The sequence below is a fragment of the Notolabrus celidotus genome, chromosome 8, assembly GCF_009762535.1.
Source record: "Notolabrus celidotus isolate fNotCel1 chromosome 8, fNotCel1.pri, whole genome shotgun sequence".
Taxonomy (NCBI): domain Eukaryota; kingdom Metazoa; phylum Chordata; class Actinopteri; order Labriformes; family Labridae; genus Notolabrus; species Notolabrus celidotus.
Genome location: NC_048279.1, coordinates 10,755,785 through 10,772,676, shown reverse-complemented (window position 1 = coordinate 10,772,676; position 16,892 = coordinate 10,755,785). Strand labels below are relative to the sequence as shown.

General features: G+C 43.7%; 1 protein-coding gene across 1 annotated transcript; it reads right to left on the bottom strand.

Moving 5' to 3' along the window:
- Positions 1 to 7,044: 7,044 nt before the first annotated feature.
- Positions 7,045 to 15,457, bottom strand: LOC117816855 (proteoglycan 4). The gene is made up of 3 exons (XM_034689235.1): positions 15,080 to 15,457; positions 12,417 to 12,731; positions 7,045 to 12,061 (listed from the first exon to the last, which is right to left on the bottom strand). Exons 1-3 carry the CDS (start codon positions 15,092 to 15,094, stop codon positions 8,654 to 8,656), a joined length of 3,738 nt encoding a protein of 1,245 aa, XP_034545126.1. The 5' UTR covers positions 15,095 to 15,457; the 3' UTR covers positions 7,045 to 8,653.
- Between the last annotated feature and the right edge of the window lie 1,435 nt (positions 15,458 to 16,892).

Genomic DNA, 16,892 nt, shown 5'->3' with positions numbered 1-16,892 from the left:
GTTGAGACAAGAGTGCAGCTTCTGGAGCTGAGCTAACTTAAGCTAAACAGATAATGTAGCCTGCTATCTTGTTCTCAACCTGGTTTCAGAGCAATCTATACTATTACCAAATGTGAGGGCGCATCTGTGTTTATGAGGACAGGTGTTTAAATCAGCCATTGAAAGCACTGGTTATACTAAACAGACAAAGCAGGGTCCCTGTTCATGACCTTTGACTACATCAACATGCCTTTAATGTAATCTCAGCGCAGGCAAATGCACAATTTCCTCTCAGAATGCTGCAGCAGGATACAGATTCATTTAGGGGAGTCTTTTCATCCTGCTTAACTTATTTTAATACAACACTTTGGTTCTTGTTAAGAAATGAAAGACAATTTGGCCAGAGATGTGTTGCTGCTTATCCATAGAGGGAGGCCAGGGCGGAGTGTCCCTCTTATTGTGAGACAGTTATTCCTCCATAGGTACAGAATGATTCATTTGTCTTATTCATCACCTAAACATACAGTTACATTATATTTTGTTCCCATATTGAGGAAAGGCCTCTCCTGAAGCCTGTAGCCTTCACTAAAGAGAGGTAGGTTGTAGAACCGTGCATACATTTTTTCTACAGAGGCCTTTATCCTCTAAAGGGGCAGATAGTCTACCCATCCAGCATCTTTGTCTCCCTGTAGGCTCCAAACGTTCACATTTAACTCTTCAGGAACTCAAGCGTGAGGGCTGTGACACACATTCACCTCAACCCCCAAACAACATACCCCAGATTTATTTAGCAGCATCACATAAAGAGAGTACCGTACCCGGTTTCTACACACAAAGTCGCATTTATCTGGTCACGTTAGATGCCTTGCAGGAGCAGGCAGAAGAAAAAGCATGCTGTCTATTAAGCAAACACAAAAATAATGGAGTACTTTTTCTGAGCCTTGTCTCTGTGCCTTTGCCCTGAGCTCTGCTGCTCTGCCAGTCTGAAATGTGGAGCCTGGGTGTGTTTGCTGTGTATTTTCAAGACATAACCTCAGTCTGCTGTGGATCAAAAATAGCAAGTGAATGTTTTTTTGGATATATGGTGCAAACAATCCCTCCATGGCAAGAGGGATTCAGTCTGGTTATTAGCTGCTAGTTTGTGCACTAGACCGTCTTCAATGTTAATTTAACATTAAATCGATGCCTGTATTTTCCATGAAGTTTGTAGCTTTTTTGGATTTGATCTGCTGTTCATTGCAGCAGTTGCAGCCCCTCTGACCTGCATTGTCATGGCCGAGCACCGGGCTCCATTTTGTCGATATTTGTTGTCTGGTCATTTAGATGTTATTACAACGCGCCACCACTAGATGACAGCTTTGCCCTAACTTTAATCCTGCAAACATGGGCGCTTACCTCCTGGCATTTTATCGAGCTTTGATTTACTTTTGATGTGTGAACATTTTTCTTGAGGCATATATTACAAACCCTTTAATAACAGTTACCAAATCATTATAAAATGCATTTAAAAAAACTCCAAAGGGAAACCATCCAGGCTTTCAAAAAACCTTTTATCTCCTTTTTGTCAGCATCATCTTGTCAGTGCGATTTAATTGAAACTTGTTTACAACCAGATGGTTCTGCATCTTCGGTGTTAGATCTATAGAGAGCGTGCAGTGATATAAAGGGGGAAAGGAAATAGGCCTATGATATTGATTGACAAAAAGTTTCCGATCTCAACCACTGTGGTCTTGTCTTATTTTCCCCACCACCTTCTTTCATCTGAGCACTTCTCGTGACATCCAACTCCTCCACCTTCATCGATCCGTCCATTCATCCTATCTCCTGTGATCAGCTCTCTGACTCGTTAACAGCTTTGATAGCCTACTGGGATACAGACTCGCACGCACGCGCAAACCCTTCCTTATGCACTCTGACATCAAAGAGCTAATTACTCCAACATTGTTTTATCTGTCGTCTGTGCATGCTTACTGCCTGAACTCCATGTTTGTCTGCCTGCTTTACTGCCCGTTTAACCATCTGCCTGTCTGCCGCCTGTCTCTTCTTCTTCCTCTTGAGTCTCTAACATTCACACGTGCCCCCAGTGTTCACTCTCATTCTGCCCTCTTTAACTCTGACGGGTTATGATTTGTAGATCTGAGCCCCGTTTCCCTTTTCAAGTTATGTGCATATCCCTCTATCTTCCCACGCAGCCACTGTCTCCTCCCCGCACTCATCCATTCACAGCCAGTGTGCATTATTCCGCTGGCACGCAGGAGTGTGTGTGCGCGCGTGCGCGCGTGTGTGTACGAGGAGGGGCGTAAGAGATGAGGATGACCTTTTACGAGGAAGTGATTTAAATGATGTCCTGTCGTCACCAGGGTTACCAGTGTGTGCATGGGGATGAGCATTTGTTATGGGGAAAAAAACGTCACACTTTTTTCACATGCTTACATTCACAGATAAGCAAGTAATAACGCACGCACACACACACACACACACACACACACACACACACACACACACACACACACACACACACACACACACACACACACACACACACACATACACACACAGACACATAAGCTGCCAACACGTATTGACATTTTGAGTGAAAAAGCCTGAGACATATGTCCTCCCTCCATGGTGGACCTTGTGATGCCTGAAACGAACAGATGTTTAGTGGCAAGGTTCTCAGATATGCTGCTCTGCTGTCTGGATGACTTAAACTGTTTGTGTTCGACTCTCTTGTATGAGGCTGGCTGCTCTACGGGGGTGGGATGTAGCTACAAGCATGAGTGAATGGAAAGAGGCAGGGTGAGAAGGAGAGTACGAGAAAGTGCCAGGAGGTGATGTAGAGGAAGTAGAGGGGGTAGAGGAAGTGTGCAGGGGGAGAAGAGCTGGATGCAGATGGGGATCTATTCTCCTTGCACACGCAGACAAGATGGAAATGAGTGGCCGTCTGTGACGTCAATCAGTGTAGACACACACACAGTGAGACACTCCCCTCCTCTAATAGTCCCATGCTACTACATGCTTCAGTGCAAACAGCAGTGCCACGGATCACAGTCATAAACATCAGCACACACAAACAGCCCCCGCCTCCTCCTCAAATATAAACACGAACACACAGCACATACAGACACGCAGATCTGAGTCTTATCTCTGACCTGGCATATGATGTCAGGCTCTCTCATTCATACAGTGATAAAAAGAAAACCTTTTCTGTGCCAAAGGCAGAATTAGTCACTGGAGAAAACTAACCTTCAAAGTTTTCACTAAAAGGCAAAGAGAAGCATTATTTATAAGGCTGAGCGTCTGAAGGATCTGTGATTAGGCAGGAATAACCTTAAATTGAGAAGTCTGCAGATCTTTTAGTTGATCTCTGCTCATAAATGTACTAATATTAGAGTGGAAAAAACATCACACTTACAAGTCCAACATGTATAATCCCTCTGAAGACTGAAAAAAAAAAAACATTCTGTTAAAAAAAAGAACTTGAAGTAGCTTCTAGCAAGACCCCTGCTACCTGAGATTATTATCAACTTTACAGTCAGGAACGCTGTGGGGAATGTTCATGTTAATTGGAACATAGTGTCTCAACTAGAGACAGTTTTCAGGAATCACAAGGATGCCTTAAAGGTTGAGCCCCACATGTTTAATATTTACCATGACATTGTATGATATAAACTCAGAATGTGTTTTTAATGTCAAAACTGAAAAATTGACTTGTTGCTGCAGCTGTCAGATAAATGTTTAGAAAGAACATTATCTTTCTTATAATACAGCTGTGTGAAATCAATTCTAAGATCAAAAAACGAAAAAAGAAAGACAAACTGTACCAAGTAACTTTCATCCACTGCTAATCCCTTCGTATTAGGATTATAGGAGGATTACACCAGTTTAATGTTACACTTCCATGGAGTTAAGACACTTGAGAAATGCAGTTTTTGAATGGAAAAAAGCAGCATCGGCCCAGTTATTTTGTTTTATAGTTTGTTGTATGAGTTGGATTAATGGATCGGTCATTTCCCACAATGCAACATAACATAATTGAATAGTTCTGTATTTGGTCAATTTTTTTCACAGTCTTTCTGTAAAAAGTGTCAAACCGAAGCTCAGATTCTTTTTTGAAGAGCCTTGAGGAGACGACGACTAAAGACAGCTATCTTTACGGGAGCAGTTGTTCGTCTTGTAACAGATCAACTGATGTGTACCATTTTGAGCTCTACATAGACACATACATGGTACATTACTGCTATGTGGGGTATAACGGCTAAACCTCAACCTCAGCTGTGACAGCTGGACTGCCTGTCAACTGTTTCTCACTCTGTTGTAAATCTACCTCTCTGTTTGTCTGATTGATCTCCTCTTATGTAAGCTTGTACCTTAGTCACATCCATTATGCTGCATTTAGTTTCCACAATTAACAAAGTAAGGTCTCAGTGACCCAATGGCTCCTGAATGAATCGAATGTGAAAGAGCTGAGCAGACAGAAGGCACGACACCATTCAGGAAACATTATCATCTCCCACTATTTTCTACATCACTGAACAATATGGTAACAGCAGTTTTGGTAATGACCTTACATTTTGAGCTTAATTATAGCACAGGCAGGCTGAATTTGAGGGGGAGATAACAAAGTTATATGATGGACAAGTTTGATTCCTCTAGGGTGTCTGATCTGGGCTCCGTGTGTGGCACGTATCAGCAACTTCGCCTTTAAGAAATCATCCATCCATGTCACAGAGTCGTGACGACACACACTTCTGTCTAGAGAAATGAAAAACTATTTTTGAAACACTCCACTCTGCCTTCCCAATTTGGCTGTTAAGGATGAATTAACAGATAAAGTAAGAGTGCATCAATTTCAGTGTGGGGGCGGTGTGGGTGTGTGTGTGTGTGTGTGTGTGTGTGTGTGTGTGTGTGTGTGTGTGTGTGGGTGTGTATTTCTGATGAATTGGGACTGGAGGTGAGTGTGTGTGCCGTGGGTGGCATTAGAGCTAAAGATGCAGCAGCCTCTTGCCTTGCCAATTGCTCTATTTCTTTGAGTAGAATGTTTTTCTTGGCTGTTTTTCATCAAGGTTTTTATCCTCTTGTACCCTCAGCTGGGAGAGGACTGAGTCATAGCAGTCAAGGAAGCAGGTGGGTGGGAGGCACACAGTAGGTGGGTGGGGGGCACAGAGGATGTGGGTGGTACAGGTTAAGGAGGGTGAGGTTGTAGTGAACAGGGAAAACATGAATGACTAATACTACGAAGCCTTTTTTTTTTTTTTTTTTTTTTTACTTGTTTTTCATTATTCATAAAAACAGCAATTATGTCTAAAGGATCATTAGACCCCCCTGAATATAATGGGTTTGGAGTGTTTTCAATAGCAGGTTCAGTGATGTTTAAACCAGCATGAATAAACACCACTCTCACTTGAGATTTTAAATGGACTGCTAACCAACAAAAAGTTGCAGAGGTATTCATTTGAACAAGAAAAAGGAGGAAACGGTGGAATAAATTTGCCGACAGCCGTAATTACCTCAATTCACACTTCAGATGGAGCCACATGGTTAACGCCTTAAGCCTCTACTAACCCCAACTTGATGCTTTTGTTTTCATTTACACTGCAGAGACAGCATGTGCCCACTAACCATAGCTATTTTAACTCTGAGGTATATAAAAAATGAAATCCACACAAATATACACCGCTCTTTGTTTCCAGCCTGTATGAGAGATTATAGATTGATAGTCAAAAAGTCACATTGAATGCGTTGGCCAGAGCATGTGAGAGACAGAACGACAGATGTGTGGGTGACGTTCTCTTTTTGTCTCAGTGAGTTTCAAACTGTTTGTTGAGGGTGGATGGGTGGGCAGACCATTAGAGAACTGATGTGCATGTAGCTGTGTGAACGTGTGCATACACAGTGGAACATACATGTGTGTGTGTGTGTGTGTGTGTGTGTGTGTGTGTGTGTTTGCTCCTGCTCTAACATCACTGCTGTCGTCACTGCAGCCACCTCACAGTGACTCCCCTGTGACTGAAGGCCTGACAACCTCCCACGCTCTCCCCATCAACTCCCTTGCTCCTGCTCCTCTCCCCTCCCTTTATCTATACCCTCCCTCCCTCCCCACTCAATCTCAGTCCTTGGCTTTGTCTCCCCCTCTTCCATCCATCTCTCTGTCTACTATCTTTCTCTGTTGTTTCTCCCACCTCTCTTTTCTTTCTTGCTTGTTTTCTTCTCTCACCCCCTCATTTGTTGTGTGGGTCTTCCCTGTCTTCAGTCATGCTCTCTGCGCCCACCGTGCTGCCTGTCTCTGTCTCTATGGAAACCCTGAGGGGACAAGAGTGGCTTAGAGGTCTGCGAGACGCTGATACAGACCCTATTAGATCACACACTCTCTCCCTCTCCCAGTGAGCCACACGTTTTCTAACATTGGGCACACAAGCGCAAACCCATACTGTGTGAGAACTGATGGTGTGTCACACACACATACCGTGAAAATGCCTCATTTTCCCTTGTACCCATGACTTATCAGTGGTGTGAAGTGGGAGGGAAGGAAGGAGGCACTGACGGAGTAAGGAGGGATCCCTTTTGTTGGATCATAATGTTTTCAATTACATGGTAAAACAGGAGACCACCTGCTCATGTTTTCATCCGAACACACACACTCGTGCACAAACACCCTTTGGCCCCCTCGCGTTTTGTCCCCCCTTTCAGTCTCACACCTCACAAACCATATTCTCCTCACATTAACACATTGTTGAGCCTGCTGTGTTGCGTAAAACGTGCGTCATCCAGGTCCAAACATATCTAGAGGACAGGTTATTTGTGATAAGAGGCCTCACAGAAACAGAATTTCACAGCTTTTGGTCCCTCTCTTGGGCATCATCGTGATTTGACGGTCATGCTTAAGTGGATCATTGCAGAGCCCAATCATGGGGAGGATACATAAGCTGTGTAGCATCATTTTGGGGACGAGTGGAGGAATGAAATAGAGAGGAGCAAAAAAAGAGAAGAAAACAGTGATGTTGGACTTCCTTTTCTCTCTGAGGTAAAGGCTTATTTTGAAAGAATTCAAACACTCACACCTGTAGGTTTTTGAGTTCCCCTTTATTTTATCAAAATGTACATGAATAAACTACAACAAAGGACTACATTAAAGAAGACATCAAAATGGGCAGCAATAACAGGGGTCAAAAACAGAACACATACCCAACCCAAACCGAACCCACCCCGGTAACACCCCCAGTGCAGTGAGATAAAGACATGCCAATGATGTCTCACATTTAGGCACTTGATTTTCCCTACCGAACCATCTTTGGTCGTATAGTTGCTGTTGCACGGCTTTAAACTGAGATTCAAACAGGTCTGAGGTGGATTTTAACTTGTTGCTTGTTGATTCTGACTGGGTGAATTAGAGGATGCTGATTCATGCTGAGAGGAGTCACATGAGATTCAATGTACTTCCTTCGATTTTGTCAGACTGATCTGCATCTGCCATATTTAGAGATGACCCAAAGATGGTTATAACCTGACCACCTCCATAGAATAAACTTTAGCATCAAATAAATCAACACTAGATAGTACAGTACTTCACAGTATTACAGAAGGGACTCCACGAGGAAAAAGAATCAAGCACTACATCTGAACACAATTTACCTGAAAACAATGCAGTTTATCCGCACAAGATATACTGTAATCAATATGCTGTACAGTCTATTGCAAAGGCAATGTAGTTGGCATTTTACTGTAGGAACTAACCAGTCTGATTAACGCTGAGTATTATCTTGGAAAGTCTTGCAAAAATAGATCAATTTTTATTAAGTTAAAAGCCTTTGCTTTGAATTCAGGATGTTATCTATATACTTAGCTACTCATGCATTGTATCGTACTTGTGTGCATACAGTAAACTCTATGTGTGCCTGCTCGTGTGTGTATTTGTGTGTACGTGCTGTGCATGCATGAATATGTTCTGGTAAAAGTACTCTACACATTGGTAGACTTATCCCTCCATTTTTTCAGAATACACCCATTTAGTAAAGGATTAACAAAGTTACATTAAACTGTTGAAGAAGCATAGTAGTCACACAGTATTTGGCAGTGAGAGAACAGTCCCAATTTATCCATGCACGATATTAACCACAGGCAAGGTCCACATTCTAAACAAACCCTTTAAGAACAACACATTAAGAACATGAAAAGTGTATACAAGAATTCAAGACCTGGAAGTGTGTGTGTGTGTGTGTGTGTGTGTGTGTGTGTGTGTGTGTGTGTGTGTGTGTGTGTGTGTGTGTGTGTGTGTGTGTGTGTGTGTGTGTGGCGTGTGTGCATGTGTGTGTGTGTCCGTGTTTGTTTGTGAATATGTCAGTGCATGTGTGTGAATGTCAACAGCTCAGCTGGCTTCCTAAGGAGACCAAAGGGCTATGACTCATGCAGTGCATACAGCATTTTCTGGAATTTGAACAATATCGGAAGAATTATTACTTTCCCACAAAGCCCAGATAATTACACATAATCATGTTAGAACCTTGCAGAGTACTTGGGGAGTTTACTGTAAAACCCAATCATTCCCACCCCCATAGGTCTATTATAGACCAAACAGTTAATCCCTGGATTATATTTCAATTCTCCAGCTGTCCATCATGGCAAGCACCTTCCCCTTGTTCAACCATAACTTTTGTGTTACTTCGTGCGTTTGTGTTTAGACCAGTCCAGTCTGTGTGTGCAAGTGCAGTGGGTAAGGTTGGTACAGCAGAGTTGACCCCCCTTGGGGTATGTAATAGCTGCAATAGCTGGGTTCTGCTAAATAGGGAGCACTGTGCTCGGCAAGGTACGGGGCAGGCTGGTAGAAGCATGTCACATGGTCTGTGTTGGGGATAATGTTCTGCTCACCCAGAACTTTCAGTGCCAGCACTGTGATCATGTTCAATGTCTGACGGCGCTCATGTCCCATCAGACACACAGTGCTGTCGTCGACCACGCGACGCAGCGTCATCAGGTATTGGTACTTGCTTCTCTCCTCTCCGATAAAGTGGTTTTTCAAGTAGGATAGGATTTTCCTCTGTTGCTCCTGCACATCAGGGAAATCAATGAAAAAGCGTGAGCACATGTAGCGCTCCAGTGTCTTTATCTGAGTCTCACTGGCAGGACGATAGTCCCTGACCAGCAGGTTGCTGTATTTCAACAAGCCACCACCCCGAATTTCCTCAGGGTTCCTGGTAGCGATTAGGCGGTAGCGCAGGTGGTCCATGGCTGCCTCAAAGTCACCATACATGCTCTCAGCCAAGACCTCCACAGCAGGGACCGAACCAGATGGCTGAGGATTGTTGTTCTGTTCAGGCATGTCTATTGGTACCTTAGGGGCCTCTTTGTACTCAGGCATGGGGCTGGATACCTCGTCTGCTGGTGGAGTAGAAAATTCCTCTGGGTTTTCAGTTTGAGAGTGAGGCAGCACATGTGAGGTTGAGCTTGGGATTGTGATTGGAAAAGAGACAGGCTCTGCAACCTGAGGCAATGATGAGATAAAATCTGGTTCTTTTTCATCCTCCAACTCTTGGAGGGGAATTCCTGGCTGAGGGGAGGCCTCTTTAATCGGTTCCTTGCTGTCTGTGTTCAGCATCAAAGACTCCATGTCTGAAGATACCTGAGGTACAAAGTCCTCTGACTCCACTGGCGGAGTGAGACAGAGGAGGGGAGGGCTGAGGCAGGGGGAGGGTGGACTAAGACAGAGTGGAGGGGGGCTGAGGCTAAGCATAGGAGGGGTCAGGTAAGGAGGTGAGCTGAGGCAGGATGAGGTAGGGCTGAAACTCAGGGTCGGAGAGCTAAAGCTTGTAGCAGGGCTGACAGCGCTCATCAGTGCAGATGTGAGGCAGTGAGAGGGAGGGGTCAGACATTGAGGGGGGCTGAGGCTCGGGGGTGAGGGAGTGAAACAGGGTGGGGACAGACTGAGTACAGGAGGGGTGACGCAGGAAACAGGAGGGGTGACCCAGTGGGAAGAAGAGGATGAACTAAGTGTGGTCTCTTGAGGGTTTTCATCTGACTGGTTCAAGTCCAACTTTTTGGTCTGTAGTTCTCTGTTGTCGTCTTCATCACTGAGCTCAGTTTCTGAGGTAAGTACAGGTTCTTGGGGGTTTGGGTCGAACATATCCGTGTGTGAAACGAATGTGTCCACTGAGTCAGGAGGCTCTGATTGTTTGGATGCAGGGACCGTTTCTCTAGGGGAGGTCTGGCTTTGCTCATCAGAAGCCTTGTGTGGAGATGGAGTCTCTATTGAGCCCTGAAAACTTGTCTCATATGAACTCTCTGTGATTAACTGAGAGAACTGTGGCTCTTGAGGTAAAGCAGACATGGGATCCACAGCAGGAGAGGATACTATATCAGGGGCAGGATCAGGAGCTGAGGTAAGATCTAGATTTGAAGGTAGGTTACTTGAAAGGTTGGGTTCAGGTCCAGGGTGTATTTGATCCAACTCACAGGTTGTCGGGGTAGTGGGGGGGTCTGAACTTGGAGTTGTTGACTTGGAGTTAAAGGCATTATCAGGTTCAAAGCAGATGTTTGGATCCAAACATGGCTCTGGGACTGTGTCGCTGTCAGAAAATAGACTGGGGGTAACCTTCCTACACATCCTCCGAGGAGGTTTGGGAGAAGAGTGTTTGAGCACTACCATGTGAGACAGGCGTTCTGAGGCCTTACTAGAAGAAGAGGAAGAGGTCTTTTTGTCAGAAACAAGGCTTGGTGGTGCAGATAAAATATCCTGAGTATCTGGAGGGCTGAGGGCATCAAGTGTTTTAGGCGTATTATCTGAGTCGTCTGTGTGTAGAGTGCTGTAAATCTCCAGTGTGTCCTGTGTGCCAGGAGGCTGTGTGTTGTGAGGTGTAAGAGACATGGAGGAGTCAGAGCAGGAACAATCGATACCCTCTGTGTCTTCTACACTTTTTGCTTCTGATGCTGAAATCTCATCTGTCATTTCACTGATTTCTGTATCGTTTTCCCTCTCTGTTTGCTTCTGTGTGTCTATCTCAACTTTTCTTTCATCTGTTAGCTGAGTCTCTATCTTTGCATGTGCAGGTGTGCTGGAGTTTGGTGTAGATACATGCATTGTTTTATCTTTCTCAATGCTGCTCCCATCCTCACTGAGACAATCAGAGAAGTCTGTACTGTGAAATTCTGAACATTTTAGAGACTCTGTCTGGGTTTTGTTTGAGGTTTTTGGCAACTCCTTCGGTTCCATGTGCTCTGTGAGTTCTTTCTGTTCATCGGGGGGTTTAGTGTGGTCGGTTTGTTGTATCAGAACAGAGAGTTCGTTGTGATTTGAGCATGGTGGTTGTTGGTTATCACAGGGATGAGTTTGCTCTGAGTGTTCTCCCTCTGTTGGGTATTTATTCTTTGTCAACAACTCTGGCTCATGTCTGAGTTCAATCTGAGTTGGTGGTTGAGCTTTCTCAGAGGTTTGCTTCTTTTCCATCAAAAGGTTTGGAGATGTCTGGTCAGAGATGCCTGTCTCTTTCAAGTTTTCTCTCTGTTTCGATGCTTCTTTCAGATCTGCAGGTGTTTTAACTTTGTTGTCTTGTTCAACTTCAGACTGTTTTGTCTGATTTGATTGTTCAGTTTGATTCAAGAGTTCTTTCTGGGACTCCTTTTCTTGCACCTTGTCCCTTGGAGTCTGACTGACTGGGGTCCCCTCTTTATTGGGTAAGTCTCTATCAGTATGGCTCTCTGTTTCTGAAGAGCTGGCCTGTTTGAGGAGAGGGGGAGAGTTTTTCTGCACATTTTCTGTTTGCTGCTCTGTGGGCTGGTCTTTAAGCTCAACCATATTATTTTTGTGTTGCGTTTCCTGCTGCATGTAGGTCTCCAAGAGACGATCCAGAATGATCTGGAAGGAATCAACGCTGAACTCAAACTGCCGCCTCAGCACACTCACAAATTTGAGCTCTAGGTTTTTACCACTGTTATTTGAGAGTGAGATGAGACTCCATCGGTCATGCTCATTGAAGACTTTGACCATTTTCTGGACGTAGGCCTCCTTCATGGTAGCACTGCTGATCCGCTCCCTGTTGACTCCAGCAGGTAGGCAGTCCAGCAAGCAACCCAACACTGACTCCTTGATCACCTGGGAGGAGAAGTCAACAACATGACAGCTACAACTGATGACTGTAGTCAGAGTGTAATTTCACTTTTATTACCGAACTGATTATTATGATACTCTTGTGATTTAGCTTTCTTCATAATGTATTAAAGCCAATATCATTGATCTGCCTATTCCATGTTCAATAATGAAATTACAATCAGAATATCTATGTAGCAACACCAAAATCAATATCGCACCACCCTGGAGACACAAGAGAGATATTATGTTGTGTTTAAGGGTTATACAGACAAATGAATGCCTGTCAATTGGACTGAACTCCAGTGCTCAGCTGTTATTACATTGAGCTGCTCTTTAAAAAGAAGTACAGTAATTATACCTGGAACTCCTCCTGACTGGGCAACTCAACTCCAAAGATGATGTCCAGGTCTTTGTAGCTTGTTCCGCTGTCTCTGACAAGGACGTGGCTGGCTGTAGAGCCATTCAGACGTACATCTCTCACTGTGATTCCCTGCTTCTGAAGCCTGGCCCGCACAGCTATGATTATGTCTCGAGGACGCAGCTCCAATGTTGGAAAGTTCCCACGACCGTGGATTGGAACAACCTCTGACAAAACCTGATGGAGAACCTCCACCTGCTCAGTGTTCAGGCTGTGGAACCGCTGACTGGATTTGGTTTCAGACATGCTGCTGCCCTGAAAGGGGAGGGAGGAGGACAACAGTGAGAATGTATTCTTACTCCCCCCCCAAAAAAACATGAACACTCCCTCTGTCTAACATAAACAAACACACACACTAACACACACATAGCACTCACACTCCTATGCACACTCCCTGGCAGTCTGCTGTCTGTAAGTCACAGCTTGGCTGACAGCTTTTCCACAATGCTAATGTAACTGCTGTGTTGACACGAGGACACATGGAGCAATACACATAGATGTGCTCTATGTAAATATTCTTCCACTACTCGACCAGATCACTGCAAATCTAACATTTGTGTTTCACAGGCATTACAGAATCTGAATCCCAATGCAGGACAAAGATTTTTATTTCAACATGTATTCACAATCTGAAAACATTAACTGAAAAATAACAATAACATTGAATTAATTTCAAATAATTTTGTAAGAATGTAATTAGAATGTAATAAACATTAAAGACATGCAAATGCAGGCAGAATCTTTGTTTATTGATTGTTTCCACCAGAGGAGCAAGGGTTAAGCCGAATGAGTCATCACCAGCAGACTGCATTAATCACACCAACGTCACTAATTAAAGACACACATCTGTTTTTGTGTCTGAGTGCACCACATGATTTGTTTACATTACAAACAAAGGCTCCCACTCACTTTCATGGGAGTGCACAAAAGCTGTTATTTAACACCTTGTGAATTGTAACACATATGGTACAAAGTCAGGTTTAGCAGCCAATTATTTTTGTTTGGCTGGCACCTGTTATCCTCCCTGCTGTGCGCACAAATTCTTTGCATCCAGAATGCATCAGTCAATCAGTACAAACTAGACACATTTTTCAGTATACAACATATCTGCATAATGAACTCAGTCAGAAGAGTCTGTGTTATGTTTCTGAGTGTGTGATTGTGGGTGAACATGAAAGTGTTTCAGAGAGTGTGCTCGTATTAGAGTGTGCGACTGTGGTTCATAGCAGCCCATTATGATCTATTGTTTGCACAAATCAATGGATGTCACTCAATGCTAAAGCTGCATGTTGCTGATTGCTATGATTTGTCAATACAAGCAAGGTAAACACTGTGATACTAATGAGCAATAATGGGATGCTTTCTGGTAAAAGTTTGTCAGACATCTGAGTGCTATCATCTACAACAACCGCAAACAATCTATAACAGTGTTTATAAAATGTCTAATTCATGTTGTGCACATTTCAACAGAAACTTAAAAACAGCACTTTACTCAATATCAGCTATAGATCTTCAAAAGAGTACCTGTCTGCTTACAAAAAAAAAGAATAGTCATCTTACCAGAAGTCAATGAAGTTGAGTCTGAGAACACATAACTCCTTAAAAAACTGCCATGGATGGGACCTCTGTTTGTGTCCAGCTATAACAAGGTAAAAACCAAGTTGCAACAAACTGCAGTCACACTATCAGAGGTGGCAAATCTCCAGATGTTGACACTGACCATATATACAAAGGAGAAATGTGCTCGGGAGGCAGAGATGCACTGCAGGACTGTTTTCCAGCTACCCTTGTATCTCCCCCTCCCCTTCAGCACTCTTCTGCAAACTTGCAGCCTGAGTGACTCATCCAGGCGTATCGGCTCAGCTCACATACAATCTATGGCCACTGAAAAGCCAACAAATCAGATTGTCTCATATGAAGAGCTAAATCTAAACACACAGAAACACTTATGCTCAGTCAGTTTTCTTTTAATTATAACATCTAAAAAGTGGTAAAGAGGGGGCTGAATATCCAGTGTTGTCTGAGGAAAACTCTTGTAAAAGCTGGAGTGTCCCTGACTTTTTCATTTGCAGTAAGCTTATATGTACGCACAAAACTATTTTATCTTCCATTCACTTGGACAATTATGATCCAATGAAGTAAAACTTAAACAGAAAATAATAACTAAGTATTGAATGTGATTCCAAGTTAAATTGCAAAGCATTCTGACCAAACATATGACTAAGTAGATAAGTGCTCCATATAAAACAGATTACTACTTAATGTGTAGCTTAATATTACTTTTTAAATATAACTCGAGTAGTTTTCAAGTAAAATAACCAACAACCGGATATTTTGGTTGAACCCCTATGATTTTACACAGTCCACCACAAGCTAAAAATTCCTGGGAGTGATCCAGAGCCATGCTGTTCCTCACTCTAATCACCTACGCGCTTACTCACTCCAGAGATACCAGGTGAGGTCAATTAACCACATTTAAGCCCCTTGCACGATAAAGGGCGGCTGAACTTCCAAGCAACATTATTAAAGACACATTAAATACCAGTATTCCATATGCAACCACACAAAAGTGGATTATCCTTTACGCAGCATTAATGTTTTACCTGTTGCTGTGGCATCTGAGGGAGCGACTGGCTCCTGGATTTAAAGAAGAACTAAACCTTGAGCATCCACCGAGTTTCTGGTCCGCTGAGTCTGGGTCTCTGTTTCTTTGGGAGTCCCTACCCACTCTGGTTAGACTCGGCACTGGTGCGACTCTGTCCCTTCTAAGGCATGTGAGGCTAGAAGCAGCGCGCGGGTTCATTCGGGCGCTGTCCAGGAGCTCGCGTGGTGCTGAAATGAAGACTGGAATGAGTCCTCGCTCTCTTGTTTTCTCCTCCGGCCGCCCGGAGCGTAACGCAGTTTCCATAGCGACCTGCCGTCATTCAGTTATGACTGGGAAGTGTGTGTGTGTGAGTGTGTGTGTGTGTGTGTGTGTGTGTGTGTGTGTGTGTGTGTGTGTGTGTGTGTGTGAGTGCGCGCGCGCGCGCGCGCGTGTGTACAGCAGTCAATGGTCACAACAATGATGGTGGAGTTGTATGATGTTGTGGTGGCGCAAAGAGGGTTAATATAGGTTTAAACAATTCACGTGTGTCCGTATAAATATAACACTACGAGTTATATTCGGATCCAAGGGAGTGAACCTGAACATTGTTGTTGTACTGATGACTTATGAGTGGCTTAAAAAAACTATATACCTTCACATACACAATCATAGCCTATATATACTTTAAAATCTTCTTTGAGTTGTGTTTTTAAATATGAATTAAAAAACAGTATCATCAGATATTACCACATGAAGCCACGCTCTGTGTTTTAGTGATGCACTAAGTTTTCACCTCGGGCAAACAACCTTGGTAGACCCCACTAGATTGAAAAGAGCTGTACTGTTATGGGGGGAACATTTACGAAACACTTCTCATTCACCTCTTAAGTCTCCTCCATGCACACGTCATTATAGCCTACCTAGTACTGTGTCCATACAGAGCATCAGCAGCTACAGTATGAGTCATCCATGCTTCTCCCTCCCCCTGACCAGCCGATGATCCCCCAACCCCAGCCCCCTTTGACTGCCCAGTGCGCGCACATACACACACGCACACACACACGCTGGACCCTTCCTCTCTTTGGACAACCGATGATCTCGTTGTACCATTTTAATCCTGCCAGTGTCATCTCTTTAATATAATCCCTGTATGTTCCCATCAGCTCACGGACCAGTCTAGACTATTCCCTTCACTTTTACAGAGAACTGCACAAAAAACGCGTTTCAGATGTTTAATTCGAGATGATGCATCAGAAATTAAGAGGACGGAAGAGAATAAAAAGCGTCAAAACAAACCGCTAGTCCAAAAGGTCAATTTACTCTTTCACCAAAAAAGCACGAATGACGTCACTAGACTTGTACCACAACCCACCGATACCGGGTACAAACTATTTTTAGACTGGATGGAACTTGTCTTCTGTGGACACGCGTGCCCGTCCACTCCTCAAACAGCCGTGACGTAGGAGGCGCGAGCACGCCATGCAAAATCGTGACCGAATGACGACGGCGCGAGGATCACTTATCCAAAGATGAGAGAACGCATTGAGAGACTTCACTGATCGGTGTTTATAGGACACCAGCTTAAAAAACAGCGAAACAATAGCTTAATGACGACAAATCGGTCTCATATTCTGTTAACTCCTTTCAATGAGCTGCCTAGGTATTACAAATAACAAAATATTATAGTAAAATAACTCAGTAAGCATTGCTTTAAGGTCATAGTGTTGCGCATGCGTCACATGAGAGGCGGAGTTATTATTGATGTTTTATTCCCTAATATAATTCATTTATGAAAGATTATTCCAGTTATAAGCCGTCACAACATACAAGAG

Coding starts and splice junctions, on each gene's coding strand:
- LOC117816855 (XM_034689235.1), bottom strand. Junction 12,062..12,416: donor CCAGTCAGGAGGAGTTCCAG/GTATAATTACTG, acceptor TTCTCCTCCCAG/GTGATCAAGGAGTCAGTGTT.